At 39.2% G+C, this 15540-nt stretch overlaps 1 protein-coding gene across 1 annotated transcript in view; it reads right to left on the reverse strand.

Annotated features, from left to right (window-relative positions):
- FRZB (frizzled related protein) overlaps positions 1 to 15340 on the reverse strand; it is a 33474-nt gene extending 18134 nt beyond the window's left edge. The window contains exons 1-2 of the mRNA XM_079924446.1: positions 14775 to 15340; positions 7763 to 7810 (exon numbers count right to left, since the gene is read on the reverse strand). Coding sequence (XP_079780572.1) covers positions 7763 to 7810; positions 14775 to 15252 — 526 coding nt within the window. The 5' untranslated portion in view covers positions 15253 to 15340. The remainder of the gene's footprint in view (positions 1 to 7762; positions 7811 to 14774) is intronic.
- Between the last annotated feature and the right edge of the window lie 200 nt (positions 15341 to 15540).

The raw sequence follows: 15540 nt of genomic DNA on the forward strand, positions 1-15540 counted from the left end.
TGGATGGACTAATAAGTTTATTGGTAGATGGACTATGAAGTTTCAGTACTGGGGATCTGGGAAAACAATGGTGCCACATACTAAAACAAAAGTTGCAAGGAGTAAATTTTTAATGAAAAGAAAATTATTAAATAATGTAGTATTTGAAGTACAAATAGGCTGCCCAGGTGGAAGTGTTTACTGGAGGAGAAATGTGGAACTCTACCTGCGAGAGTGATCAGAACTGTCACAAGAGTGATAATTAGGCCTATATGGCTGAATGACTTCCAACAGGAAGAACTCATTGTAAGAAGCAGAGGTCAAGCACAGAAACTTGGGGAATGCCCATGGCTGGCGGACAGGAGGAAAAGAACTAGGACAATTTGGGTAATAGCTCAGGGAGAAGAATACTTAGGAATATGTATTAATCAAAAGTGTCCAGGGACTTCCTTGGTGGTGCAGTGGTTGAGAATCTGCCTGCCAATGCATGGGACACGGGTTCGATCCCTGGTCCGGGAAGATCCCACATGCCATGGAGCAACTAAGCCCATACGCCACAACTACTGAGCCTGCGCTCTAGAGCCCGTGAGCCACAACTACTGAAGCCTGCGTGCCCTAGATCCTATGCACGGCAACTACTGAGCCCACACGCCGCAACTGCTGAAGCCCACACCCTCTAGGGCCCGTGTGCCACAACTACTGAGCCCACGTACTGCAACTACTGAAGCCCTTGTTACCTAGAGCCCGTGTTCTGCAACAAGAGAAGCCACCGCAATGAGAAGCCTGTGCACCACAATGAAGAGTAGCCCCAGCGCAACTAGAGAAAGCCTACTTGCAGCAACAAAGACCCAACACAGCCAAAAAAGAAAAGTGTCCAATACTGGAAAGCAGTGAAAAAAGCATATATTTGTAAGCTACTATATAATTACAAAATACGATTTTTATCTATCCTAATTTTATTTTCAAATAAAGGGTAGAAGTTGCCACAAGTGAAGTCAGCCTCTATAGTCAGTATACATTTGCACCAAAGGAAAAAAAAAATTGGACTCCTTCCCAAAATTAGTAGGAAGCCAAAGGGGAGGAAATAAATTTGGAGAAGGAAAGAGAGAAAATGGGTCTATACTACCCAAGCTAGGCATTGGTCATCCCAATAAAAGGGGTGGGGGGGCGTTGCCACGGCAGGCCTGGCAGGTGCAGGCAATCAAGAATCACGTTACTCAGCTGCTCAGAGGAATTTCTCAGAAGCACCTTGGAAAAAGGGTCAGGAAGGTGTTAGTGAAAACTGGGAGAGTACCCAACTTAACATCAGCAGATATTACTCATGTTTCCCTAATTTGAAAATATATCAGATATGGGACTTCCCTGGCGGTCCAGTGGTTAAGACTTCGCCTTCCAATGCAGGCTGTGCAGGTTCGATCCCTGGTCGGGGAGCTGGGATCCTATGTACCTCCTGGCCAGAAAACCAAAACGTAAAACAGAAGCAATATTGTAACAAACTCAATAAAGACTTTAAAAATGGTCCACACCAAAAAAAAAAATCTTAAAAAAAATTTTTTTTTAAAGAAAATATATCAGAATTCAGCAGTCAATATGATCTGATTTTATATTTAAAAAACAGACCCAGAATAACAGGTTAAGTAATTTGGTCATGCTTACACAGTTAATTAGTGTCAGAATTTACTAACTATATCACCTCTTTGGGGAAATTTGTGTTTTTCAAATACAAAAGCTCATAAACTGGTCACCATCACCAAGTAGAAAACTGGGGCGGGGGGGCGGGATTCTTCTTCAGAATTGTTTTAATAAACAACATATCTTTTCATTGCACCATTTGAATACCTGCCTTAATTTTCTGTGTTGATTTGACAGACGAAGTGACTCAGCAGAATAGAACTAAAATTGTTTTTCTCCATATTCCATGTTATGGAAACTAGAGAGAATGTACACCTTATTATGATAGTGGATTTACAATAGCAAAACACACTCACAAACTGGAAGCTGCTCAGATAGTCACTATCTTCCAAAAAAGAAGACTGTTAGCCTTTGAGGCAAAGGATAAATTAACTGGAGAGAAAGAATTTCATTTCCAGATTCCAGACAGAAACAGCTTGACACTTTTGAAAGAGGGGGTTATGAAGGTTACAATGTTTTTGTGTCTTCCTCATTTCCTGCTTTATCATAATCAACCTCAGCTGTTACATTACTCCAAAGCACAAAATTTTGAGTGTGAACAAATTTTCTTTTCTTTTGGAACATGTGACTATGTCAGTGTGTTCCTTCACAAGCAAATGAGCTTGGTTTTGCCTCCCTGTTAATTTGTTTTCATCACTCCCATTATACCAGGGGACAGGAAAACATTTATAAAAGAGAAACAGTAAACACTGAACCCTGGAACACTGTATTCATTCTAGGTAGTTTTACACATTGAACTATCTTTGTGTATGAATGTATAGTGTCATTAATGTCTTCTCTCTTTCACACACTGAAGTGCTATATTATTCTAACCATAAGTTCTAGACAAATTGATAGCACATGCATGCGCTTGGCCTGAAATTTTGACTCACTAATTGTACTATATACTAATGAGGTTTTCTGTTTGTTTTCAGCAAACGTGAATAGCAGGAGTGATCCTTAAAATAGCACCACTACTGGACACCAGTGATTTCCAGCTAATTTCATGACACTATAAGAACACTCAATTACATTAAAAAGGTAACAACGTAATTCTAAATAAATCATTTTAATTCACTTGTGTTTTTTAAGAGATAAATGTTTGTTTGGTGCACACTGCCTCATGTCAAATACTTGTCACTCTGATAAGATTCAGTGGAAATCAACAGTGAAAACTCTTCCAATCTAATGAAAATTGATGTTTCAAATTTATTTACAACTTACTAAAGATTCCACTTCCACCTATAAAACACCTTACAAGGCAGTACATACAGACCCAAACCAGTGCACATTACTATTTCCAGAAAGTAAAAAAGACTTCATACAGTAACTAATTGTAGTTGTTCCTGCAGAAACAAATGCAGCATTAGTCATAGTAAAAAAACAAAACAAAACTAGAAACAATGTAAACGTCCAGGAACATTAGAATGAATAAATGAAGTGTGGTATACTCACATGATAGAAAACTATATAGCAATGAAAATTTAGAAGTTCTGCTATACACAGCATAATGAAGAACAAAGGAAGCCCCACACACGCACGCACACATGCACACACACTATATATATATTAGGATTCCATTCATAAAAATTGAAAATCAGGCAAAATTAATCTATGCTGTTAGAATTTCTGCTAGTGGTTACCTCTGGGAAAAAAGGTGGAAGTAGTGGTTTGGAAGAGGCACAAGGAAGTGTTTCTGGAGTGCTGGTAATGGTATACATCTTGATCTGTGCAGTGGTTACATACGAGTGTTTATTTTGTGAAAAGGCACTGGGCTGCATGCTTATGATTTGTGCCTTTTCTGCACGTATGCCATACTTCACTTAAAGGTTTATTTTATGGAAAGATGGAGTAAGTAGACTCCATCATGTCTCTCCCACTGAACACAGTTATCAAACAGAACACAAGATGTTGCTACTTAAGGACTCTGAAAAGTAAACAGTAGCAGGAAGTTTGAGGAGAAGCTCAGTACCATCAGACTGATAGTGGGTTCATCATTCTTTCCACCTCTGGTACCTCCCAGCCTGGTTTCAACACAGCCAGCAAGTAGGTATCATGCAGAGTCCTCCAGGAAAAGCCCCCTGGTTCTGACTCAGGAAGTCAGAAATGGTCTCCTAACACTCCATTCTCTTCTATCCCCATCTCTGAAGCAATCGTGGGACAGTGGTGGCAGCAACAGCTGCTGCAAGGGAGGTCCTTGGAAGCCTAAAATGCCGATGGAGGGGAACCTTCCTTTCTGATTGGATGACATGTGGTGTCAAGAGACTGGGACAAACCCCCATTGCTTTGTCCTCCACCACTTGGCCCCTGATACAGAAGAAGTCACAGGAAGTATATCACAGTGGGATAAATAAAGCTCCAGCTTTCTGGCCAAAGGACAAAAAGGGGGAGCCCCCAGGGAACAGAAAAGTACTAAGGCAATCACAGAGAAGGAGGAGCTTGGGAAATGATCCCATAAAAATGCTTATGAACTGCTGGGCTCACCCCTGGGTATATGTGACTCTGACACTAAACAGTACACTATAGACTTTGAAAACTCGACTATGGTATAAATCACAGCCCTGATCTCACACTGGCCACTGAGTAGTGTACACATGGGATAGATCTGAAAGGCACTGCAAATGCCTTTGGAAGTGGAACTGATATTGAAATCACAACCCACAGAAGACTAGTCAGAATTTGCAGCCTAACCCAGTTAGGTAGACTGCTGCTAGAACAAAAACATCACCATTCCCCATATGATTTTAAGGACCCAAAGTCTTAGAACATAATATTCAAAATGTCCAGAATCTAATAAAAAATTACTCTGCCCATGAAGAACCAGGAAAATCTCAATCTGTATGGGACAATCAGATGACACAAATGTTGAAATTATCCACCCATGATTTTAAGGCAGTTTTATAAAAATTCCCCAAAAAGTAATGGTGAACACCCTTGAAATGAAGGGAAAGATAGAAAGTCTCAACAAAGAAATTCAGGATATAATAAAGAACCAAGAGGAAATCTTAATTTTGAAAATTACAATAATGGAAATTTAAAAGTTCACTGGATGGGCTCAACAGCAGAATGGAGAGGACTAAGGCAGGAGTCAGTAAACTTGAAGACAGGCTGATAGAAACTATCCAATGTAAAGAACAGAGGAAGGCTGGGAGGGAATGAACAGAGCCTCTGGGACCTGTGGGAAATATCAAAAGGTCTAAAATTCATATCATCATCAACTCACAAGTAGAAGAGAATGTGGTATAAAATATTTTTTGAAGAAATAATTGCTGAAAGCTTCCCAAATTTGAGAAAAGGTATAAACTTATAGATACAAGAAGCTCAATTAACCCTAAACAGGATAAACCCAAAGAAATCAATGTCCAGACATACTGTAATCAAACTGCTAAAAAGTAAAGACAAAGAAAACATTATTGAAAGCAACCAGAGAAATCTGATGCATTACTTACAGGAGAACAACGATCTGAATGACAACCAATTTCCCATGAGAAACACTGAGGACAGAAGTAAATGAACTAACATTTCTTAAGGACTGAATGAACTGCCAACCCAGAATTCTATATCCAATGAAAATATCCTTCAGGAATGAATATGAGATGAAGACATTTTTAGATGAAGGAAAACTGATAGAATCTGCTGCCACCAGAACTGCTCTAAAAGAAGTATAAAGGAAGTTCTTCAGACACAAGGGAAATGATACTAGAACATCAGGGAAGAAGGAAGAACAACAGAAATTATAAACATCTGTATAAATACAGTAGGCTATTTTTCTCCTCTTGAGCTGTTTAAAACATATTTAATGTTTGAAAGAAACATGAATGGTTCAAAGAGAGAATATTACATTGTCTCATGGAAAGATATATATATATATATATATATATATATCAGACAGACACATACATGGGTGTGTCTGTGTGTGTGTGTACACATGTGCACATGAGAGAGAGAGACAGAGAGACAGAGAGAATGAGAGAGAGATACATTCAAATAACCCAAGAGAAAGCTAGGAAATTGGAAACAGGAATGAAAAAGAGAGGGAACAAACATAAAACAAATAAAATAGTGGCTCTGAATACAAAGATATTAATAATTACAGCAGATGTAAATGATCTAAATATACTAATCAAAAGACAAAGGTTGACAGAATGGATAGAAAACCAGCACCAACAAAAAAACCAACTATATGATGTCTAGAAGAAATTTAAAACATAATGATGTAGGTAAGTTAAAGGATAGAAAAAGATACACCTTGCAAACACTAATCAAAAGAAAACTGGAGGAAAAAAAAAAAAAAAGAAAACTGGTGTAGCTATATTATCATAAAACAAAATAGACTTTAGAAAAAAGAAAATTACCAGAGATAAAGAGGAACATTGCATCATGAAAAGGGTCAATTCACCAATAGGACATAAAAATATTAAATGTGTACACACCAAATAATATCACCTTTGACTTCATGGAACAAAACTGACAGAACTGAAAAAAGAAACAGAAAAATCCACAATATTTGGAGACTTAAACATTTCTCTCACAGTGATTGATAGATGTAGTAGATAGAAAACCAGCAAGAATATAAAAGAACTAAAAAAAAGTATCAATCAATGAATCTAATTGACATTTAAAGAACATTCCACCCAATAACACCAGAATATATATTTCCAAAGTGCACATGAAACATTCACCAGGATAGATCATATCCTGGGTCATGTAATAAATCTTAACAAATTTAAAAGATTAAAATCATACAAATTATATTCTTTGACCATAATGGAATTAGAATAAAAAATTAATAGCATAAAAAGAAAAGAAAAACCTCCAAACAGCACCGAATTTAACAACACAATCCTAAGTAAGGCATGAATCACAAAGGTAATCTCAAGGGAAATTATAAAACATTCTGAACTGAAGAAAAATCAAAGTAAAACCTACCAAAATTTGCAGGATGCAACTAAAGCCATTCATAGATGCAGAGCACCTAGAACTCTTAAGTATTGCTAGTGCAAAATTGAACAGTCATTTTGGAAACAGTTTGGCAGTTTTTTATGAAGTTAGACATATCTTTATCATTTAGCCCAGTAATCATATTCCTAGGTATTTACCCTAGAGAAATGAAAACTTACTTTACACAAAAACCTATACACAAATGTTTATAACAGCTCGGTCGATGATAGCCAAAAAGTGGAAACACCCTAAATATCCTTCAAGACATAAATGGATAAACAAATGGTAATACATCCAAGTAATAAAATATTCAGCAGCAAAATGGAATGGACTATTGATACATGCAAAAACTTAGATGAGGGCTTCCCTGGTGGCACAGTGGTTAAGAATCTGCCTGCCAATGCAGGGGACACGGGTTCGATCCCTGGTCTGGGAAGATCCCACATGTCGCAGAGCAACTAAGCCCTCAAGCCACAACTACTGAGCCTGTGCTCTACAGCCCGCGACCCACAACTACTGATCCCACGTGCTACAACTACTGAAGGCTATGTGCCTAGAGCCCATGCTCCACAACAAGAGAAGCCACCGCAATGAGAAGCCCGCGCACCGCAATGAAGAGTAGCCCCACTTGCCGCAACTAGAGAAAGCCCACGCGCAGCAACAAGGACCCAATGCAGCCAAAAATAAATAAATTAAATAAATAAAAATTAAAAAAAAAAACTTAGATGAATCTCAAAGGCATTTTGTGTGTGAAAGAAGCCAATGTCCAAAGGTTACATACTCTATCATCCCACATATGGCAATCTCAAAAAGACAAAAGTATGGCAATGAAGAACAGATCAGGGATTGCCAGTGGTTAAGGGTGGGAGAAGCTCAAGGAAACTGGGGTTTTCTTGTTTGTTTTGAGGTTATGGAACTGTTACGTATACTGATTGTGGTGGTAGTTACACAAATCTAAACATGCATTAAAATTCATAGACCTATACACCAAAACAAAAGATCAAATTTTACCATGTTAATTTAAAAAATAAAATTAATACAAATAAATATTTTTATTTGTTTACTTTGCAAATATAAGACACAAACTTCCCCAAATAAGATTTGAACATCTAGGTAACATCAAGACTAATCTGACCACAAAAGAAAACCAGGAAGATAGTGATATACTCACCACTGCTTGCCCCTCTACAGTTTCCATTACTAGAATCCATAGGAAAATCTGAAAGGAGGTGATAGAATAAAGTAAGAATCATAACATGTTCATTATTATTTCAAGAATTCCCATATTAAAATCTAATTCAGTCACAAGTTGATTTGGGTAAGAACCCAGGTGTCTCAAGGAAATTGATTCTTGTTAGTGTTGTGAGGTTGACACTCTATCATTTGTAGGTCAAATAAGGACACAATGTATTCTTTTATGTGATTGACAGTTGATATACTCTTTTGAATCTTCATCAACTGTGCATACTATTTCAGTATTTAATAAACAAAGTTTCTGAGTTTCACAAAAACTTCCTGTAGCTTTAAAGCCCATGAATATATTAGGTATTCACCCAACACATTTCTTGATGGCTAAAAGAACTAAATACACCTCTTCAATAAACAGATGTATCACACTTCACTGGCATACATTTTAATTCTTAGTACTTAAGGAAAGCATGCAGAAAGCATTCTTGTGCTCTGGGTTAACTGCACACTAAACAGTTCATTTGCATAAAGGAAACCTACCATCCAGGGGACTACTCAAGCCAGTGCAATTAATAGACACAGTAATAATTGGAATGTGCTATCAACTCCTTTCATGATCCCCAAATCCCAGAAAATGATAAAATGATAAATGGTAATGAAAATGGTAATTATGTAAAGTTCTTCTTTGTTCTAGTTTAGAAATCAGCCTCTAATGAATAACACTGAGTGCCCCAGCAAAGCACTATGCTGCCTAATTATATGTTCTTACTGACACTTCAACTCAGTACACTTACACGAGCATTTTACATTTGTGTTAACACTTTATGTTAAATGAGTTTAATGCCTTTGTTTATCCTAATAGAAAATAATGTTCTTCCTCGGTCCTTTTTCTTCACAGGTCATATCATGAATAAATTAAACAAGGAGGGGTAATACCATTTTAGAACAATAACACCCAAAATTACAACTAATGAATTACTTTCCCAGGCTTAGTAATCATTAGCTGGTATTTTAAAAGGTATATCCTACGGAGTTTCCTGGTGGCCTAGTTGTTAGGATTCTGGGCTTTCACTGCTGTGACTAGGGTTCAATCCCTGGTTGGGGAACTGAGATCCCGCAAGCCTGCAGTGTGGCCAAAAAAATTAATAAAGAATAAGAAAAAAAGCTATATCCTAGGAAAGATGGCAGTCACCAAATAAAAATATAGATAATTAGGCAACAAAGACTTGATTCTAAAATGTTTGGTTCCACTCAGGTCAGATACTATGAATTCTATTCTTGAATAAGTCTAATATTCATGTGATAATATGCATATGATTTATACAAAGATGATCTCTCCGTAAATTAAAAAAGTATATTGATCCACATTTAAAATAATTGCTTAATGTCAAAAGGTTGAAATAAAACTGAAAGATAAAATTCTTCTCTTGGAAAAAGAAAACCCCTTTGAAGCAGCTGAAACTGGGAGCTTGGTTTTCTTCTTTTACTCTTATTCATAGGAAAATGTTTCTACACTTTTTAAAGTGCTTAGACAACAGTTGTTAGAATTATAAGAGAGAAAACCAAAGTTTTCTGATCATAAATAATCCAAAACAATGTTTTCAGAAAGTTAAACTTAGGGATTCTAACAAAATTATCCTAAATTAAAATAGTGGGTATTAGTAGTAGGTTTTAATGCCCCAAGGATTTCAGGTAGGGGTCATATAGGTTTCCAGGAGAAGAGTTCTAAAAAAGAGCTGGAGAAGGAAAGGAGGGTTTTCCAAATAGAGAATAGCACATGCAAAGGTCTGGGGTGAGAAACCACAGGACTCATCAAAGGACCTGCAAGTCTTCCAGTGGGGCTAATAGAGTGGTGTAAGCAGAGAGAAAGGAAACTAGAGAGGTAAGAAGGCATGAAATCATGAAGACTAGAGGCAGATATCAAAGGATTTTAAACAACAGATTTGTACTTCAGAAAGATCACCCTGTTGGAATAGGGAGGCATCATACTGGAGGTCAGCAAGCCAATTATCATTCTAGCTCCATAATGCATGGAAGAAATGGTGAGGCCAAAACAAAGAAAGTACCATTAGGGAAGAAGGGGAGGGAACTGGATTCAGAGTAGATCTAATAGCACTTGATACCTATTGAATGTGGGGGATAAAGAAAAGAGTGGAAGCAAAGCTGACTCCCAGGCCTGGAGTATGGGTGTGGCGGTGCCTCTTAACAATATAGAAAATACTAGAAGAGAATAGTCATATGAAGGTAAGGAGATAATGAGTTCACTCTGGGGCCTGCAGAGACTGAGGGGCTCAGGGTTAGACAGGAGAGTCTGGAATGTATGTCTTCTGCTGTCTCAGAAGTGCAGAGAAGTACTTGTCTCTTATCTCTTGGAATCCATTGTCCAGGACTGTCTTCTATTCTCTTAGGCCATATATAAATGGGCTTTTGAAATGCAATGAAGAAAACTTGTTCCTTTAACTGAAATCTGATGGTTGAAAGACACAGATTCTCTGTACAGTTAGTATCACCTATTTCTTCATAAGAGAGGAAATATAGCTTAAAATAGGTCCTGGTTTGAATCTTCTTTCTATTAATAGCTTTATGGACTTGGTGCACTTAACTTCTCTAGATGCTTCAGCTTCCCTCTGTGCAGATAAGAGTAATAGTATTATACCTACTGTGCAGTTATTACGAGAATTAAATAAATTAATATGCACTGCCCACTTAGAACAGCACCTGGAACATACTAGGTGTTGTTAGTTCTTATTCCGTGGCCGCTAATGATTCCTGTTCTGAGAATGACACGTCCTCTTCCCAATCACATTAATGTTGATTTACCATTTATCATTCACTTCACATGAATATTTCTTTTTGTTCTTCACAATCTCAATGTTAAAGTCAAATGACTTGCTCAAGGTACAACATTAATGGCAAATCTGGGATTCCAACTAAGGGCCCATAACTTTAAAACTGGTGTTCTTTAAACTGAGGATATATAGCCAATTCTTAATCATTTAAAACTCTGTATGGTGGTTCTTGGTCTCCTCTTTCGATACACCTAGTAGGAGGAGAAAGGACAAATATAACTTAGTCATTTTTTCTATTTATAGCAAACAACTATTTAGAATTTTGTGGGAACGAGATAAAAGTGAATTATTGAAATACAATTTGGAAACTACATGAGATTCCATTACCACTGATAATTGTGTTAGCTATAAATAGAATTTAATATCATCGCATTCTAAAATTCTCTTCTCTACCCCATCCAGAGTGCCTTTCGATATTTTACATTATGAAGAAGCTTTAGAATCATGTTTTCTCTCTAGTCTTGATCTAAAATGTCCATTTCTCCTTTCCATTCCATTTTCCTCCTCATATCACACTAAATAATTCTCCCTTCTTGGTATTTGGCCCCTCAAATATTTGTAGAACAGGGCTAAAGAAAAGGCTGTCTGTTCCCCAGAAAGTGGAGAAATGATTAAACAGCAGTGCATGCATGTGAAAGTTGGCACAGCTCTGCCAGGCGAGAGAGGGCTGGGAGAAATGTGCTGGGCAAGAGCTGGGGTGACAACAAAAAGCAGCAATGACTGAGGAGCGATTATAAAGCCCTTGGCATGGCAAACCAGGAGGCTGTATAAACACCAGTTAACTATCATACCATAAATATTCTTAAACACTCAACGTCTACATTTCTGAGATAAACTATTTGTAACTAACAGACATCCATCAGACTCATTCTTTATACCTATTGCTCCCAAAGGGATTTGTTCTTGAGCCTGAGGTCCAGGTCCATTTGTGTACAATGAAATACCAAGTTTATATTCAGGAGAAATAAGATCTGCTTTCCCAGTTAGTTCTCAGTGTGAAGCTTGTTTCCCAGAGTTGAACTGATAAAGATCTAGGCCGTATCTGCATTTACCAACAGACCATGTTTGTCCAAAAAAACAAACAAAAAATCAATTTGAATAACAATGATAATAATGGTAAAATAGCAATAGCAACAGCAGCAATTTGTTGAAGACCTACTATGTACCAGATGTCCATGGGATGTAGGCAGTACGTCCCCATGTTACAGATTAGAAAACTTTGAATTGGAGAGGTTATATCATTTCCCTATAGTAACAGTTGGTATGGGGCCAGAGTCAAGATGCAATACCTACCTAGTCTGCCCCATTCCAAGCACATACCCTTTACTCACTATACAATATTAAAGATTTGACTAATGTCTTAATTAACTGGCTGAATGACTAAATTGAACCGAATTCTCAGATAAAGCAGGTGTACATGCAGTCTCAACTCTCTAGTAAATATAAAATGTGGAAAAAGAATAAACTTCATGTGAATTTCTTAGTAATAATCAGGAAGATACGATCTTTTCTTTATAAAATTATGTTTGCCCCTAATATTTCAAAACAAAAAGTAGTTTGAAGCAATATTTCATTTCAATAAGATTTTGCTTTGTAAAATGTCCTTAAACTTGTTGGTGGAGTCATAATGTACTACAAGGGAACAGATCTGAGTGAATGGTATGATTTGAAAATCCTCTTGACATTGAAGGAAAGTAAAAGGTGGTTCCATTTTATTCAGGGAGACCTCATTTTTATATTCTGCTAGATTCTAAGCATAAGACATAGGAACTGTGTTTATACCTAGAGGAAGGAAAAAAAAAAAACCCTGCTTTGTGAACTACCATATCCCACTGAACCAAGGAGTATATTGCATCGTAAATTAAACTGGCCACATGTGGTAGTTCCTAAGTAATTCCAGGTGCCTGACAGTTTGACCCAGGATAGGGAGTGTAATTTTCAGCAAGCTGGCCTTGGAATCCACCATTCCATTCCCCTTCCCCACCTCCCCTTCAGCTCCCTCCTGCCACAGTCTCTGATTCACATTGAGGGTTATGGTAAAGGGAAAGGGAAGGGAGAACATCACTAAAATACAGTTCCAACTGCCACCTACCCCTACTTCTTTTTCTAGCAAGGATGCTGTCAGCAAAGCACATTATGGCATTTGAAAGCAGCTTAGCAATCAGGTTCCATGGACTGACAAATTGTTTCCATGCATGTCCTATTTGAGGGCTTCAATGAGGCAATTGTTCTACATTTGGTCTGATGATAGGTAACTTAAGGGACACTTAAGGAAACTGCTTTCCATTCATATTGACCATGGCTTTTGAGAGCCATTAACCTTGCCAAACCTCTCTCATTTGAGGTGCATCTCTAAGAGAGGTTTCAGAGCAAGAGGAGGAATGCATTTCAGTGTGAACCACGGCCACCTCATTCCTAGCCCTTGGCCTGAGAAGAGCATCAGCATTTAACTAATCTAAGCGTCTGGCAGACCAGGGCAGCAACTGAGCTCTCCCAGTGTCTGCACAGCCTGTAACGTTAATGAGTACAAAAGCTCAAGAGTGCTCTTTTAGACCAAAGATTAATAAGAAATACATTTCTTTTTGATTATTTTAAACAACCAGTTGTTGGTTCATCATTAAAATCAAGACGACTATAAGGGTAGTCAAAGGTGATAAACTGAGGTGACCATCAAAAAGCTCTTGAAATCTTTCTGTTCAGTTTGGTTTTGTACAAGTACTTTTCCCCTCCCCACTCACTGTATGTTAAGTGGGTCAGTGTGCACAGAATGCAATTTTTCCAAATCAATTCCCAGACCACCAAGAACTATTTTACCTAGAAACGGACTAAGGACATGAGCTTAGGCTGAGCAAGTTGAGAGGCAGAAGAAAAAGTTGATGCCCCAGAAATGAACAGAGAAGGAGGTATAAAGACATCACATCTAAGGGCAGAGTTGATCTGGGGAGGGTGTGAAAGAGGACCAATCATAAAAGATTGGGTTTATATTTAAAGTATATGAAGGGTGAAATTTTCACGTTTGGGGTAATTGGTAGGAATGATTTTGAGTTAGAATTAAACAGACTATAATGAACTAGATTTAGCTGGGGTCTTAAGAGTTATGACTTCCCTAATTAGACCAAACACTAGTGAGAAAACAACTTGTGATCGATTCCATTTACTGTAGAACTGTAATAAAGTTTTACAGTAGGGAAAGAAATGAAATGAAATGAACCGGTGGTTGATGCACACAGAGAAAGGGCATAAAATAAAGTATCAAAGACAAATTAGTTGCAGAGCTTAAGAGTGGGATAAGGGGTCAGATTAAAAATAACATTACATGAGTGTATGATGATAACACGCCTTAAATATAACTCCTTTCATCCATATGTCATTTACAAAATGACTTGAAGGCATGTGGGAATGTGAAAGGAGCCCAGCAATTTCACTCCGCCAGCTCTGTGGCTGCAGGAAGTCTCAGGAGCTAATTAGCAGTGGATGGCAATGTTTCCCAGCTATTTCAGTCTGGAATGGAAGGACAATTTATCTCATTGAAAGGAGGGGGAAATTTAAGGTGAAGGTAATTGCTCAAACTGGATGTTGAGCAAACACATACCACTAACATCTGTGGGTTGGAGTAAGGTTATTGGAACTATCTTGGCATTTTCAACGATTAGAAGAAAACAGTTTTTCAGTTCTCTGTTTTCACCATACAATCTTGACAAGTAGCTAAACACGAGGAATATAGAAAACTGATGACTGAGAATGCAAGAGAATCAGGCAAGAAAGTTAAGTGATTCTAAACAAATTAAGAAAGTAAGAAAAAAGCATCACTATAGGAGATGTGGTTACTTGGACACGTAAAGAAGAAGCGAAGGGGCAGTGTTGAGAAGTGTAATGGGAGTGGAGGGAACTGAGTGTTTTAGAAATACAGATCGCCTATTGAAATAGAGTGCATCCGTTGGAAGGGTGATGAGGTGAGAGAAAAAAAGGCATGGTGCTCGACAGAGCAGCAATTAACAGAGACATTAAGAGAGGTGATCCAAAGAGAAAAGACAGAAATCAGAGAGTAAAGGCGAGTAACAAGGACTCCAAGAAGTAAGCGGCTGGAGGACGCGCTTGGGCGGGGGGGAGGGGGGGCGCCGCAGGTTATGCAGTGTCAGGACTCACCGGCTCCGTCTGCAGTGACGATGGCCTCGGGAGAGATGCACACGCCGCGGTCATAAACCGGCAACTCCTCACAGGCCAGGCTTTCCGGCCACGAGTGGCGGTATTTGATGAGGATGGGCTCACAGCCCTGCCGGGCCCGCTCGCACACAGACTTGCAGGGCTTGATGGGCTCGTGCTGGAAGTCAATGGTGCAGATGGGCGCGTACATGGCGCAGAGGAAGAAGAGCAGATCCGGGCTGCAGTGGGTGCCCAGCAGACCTTCGAACTGCTCGATGGCCAGGATGGCGTTGGCCTGGGTGCTGTGGTGCAGGTGGTTGGGCATCTTGGTCATGTTCCAGGGCAGGGACTTGCACAGGGGGATGCGGACGGGCTCACAGGCTGCCGCCCGCGCTCCGGGCACGCGGAGCAGGCAGAGGGCAGCCAGGGCGAGCAGCCCGGCCCGCAGCAGCAGCATCCCTCCCGGGCTGCCGCAGACCATGATCCCGGCGGGACGGGGCAGGGTGCAGCAGTGCCGAGGACGCCAAGAGGCCCGCTCCGCCGTCTCCTCCTCCCCCCTGGAAGTGGACACAATGATCTGGGAGCTTCTCCTCCCCCGGCAATCTCACAGCTTCCTTGGATCAAATTCCCCCAATGGGGTACCACGAGCTTCGCCGAGCTCCAGCCGCCGCCGCCCCTGCCGCTCCTGCAGCTCTGGCTGCTCTTTCCCGACGTCTAAGCCTTCTGGGGCCGCAGCATCTATTTATTCCTCGCTCCCTCTGGCAGAAGC

Source organism: Stenella coeruleoalba, assembly GCF_951394435.1.
Source record: "Stenella coeruleoalba genome assembly, chromosome: 6".
Taxonomy (NCBI): domain Eukaryota; kingdom Metazoa; phylum Chordata; class Mammalia; order Artiodactyla; family Delphinidae; genus Stenella; species Stenella coeruleoalba.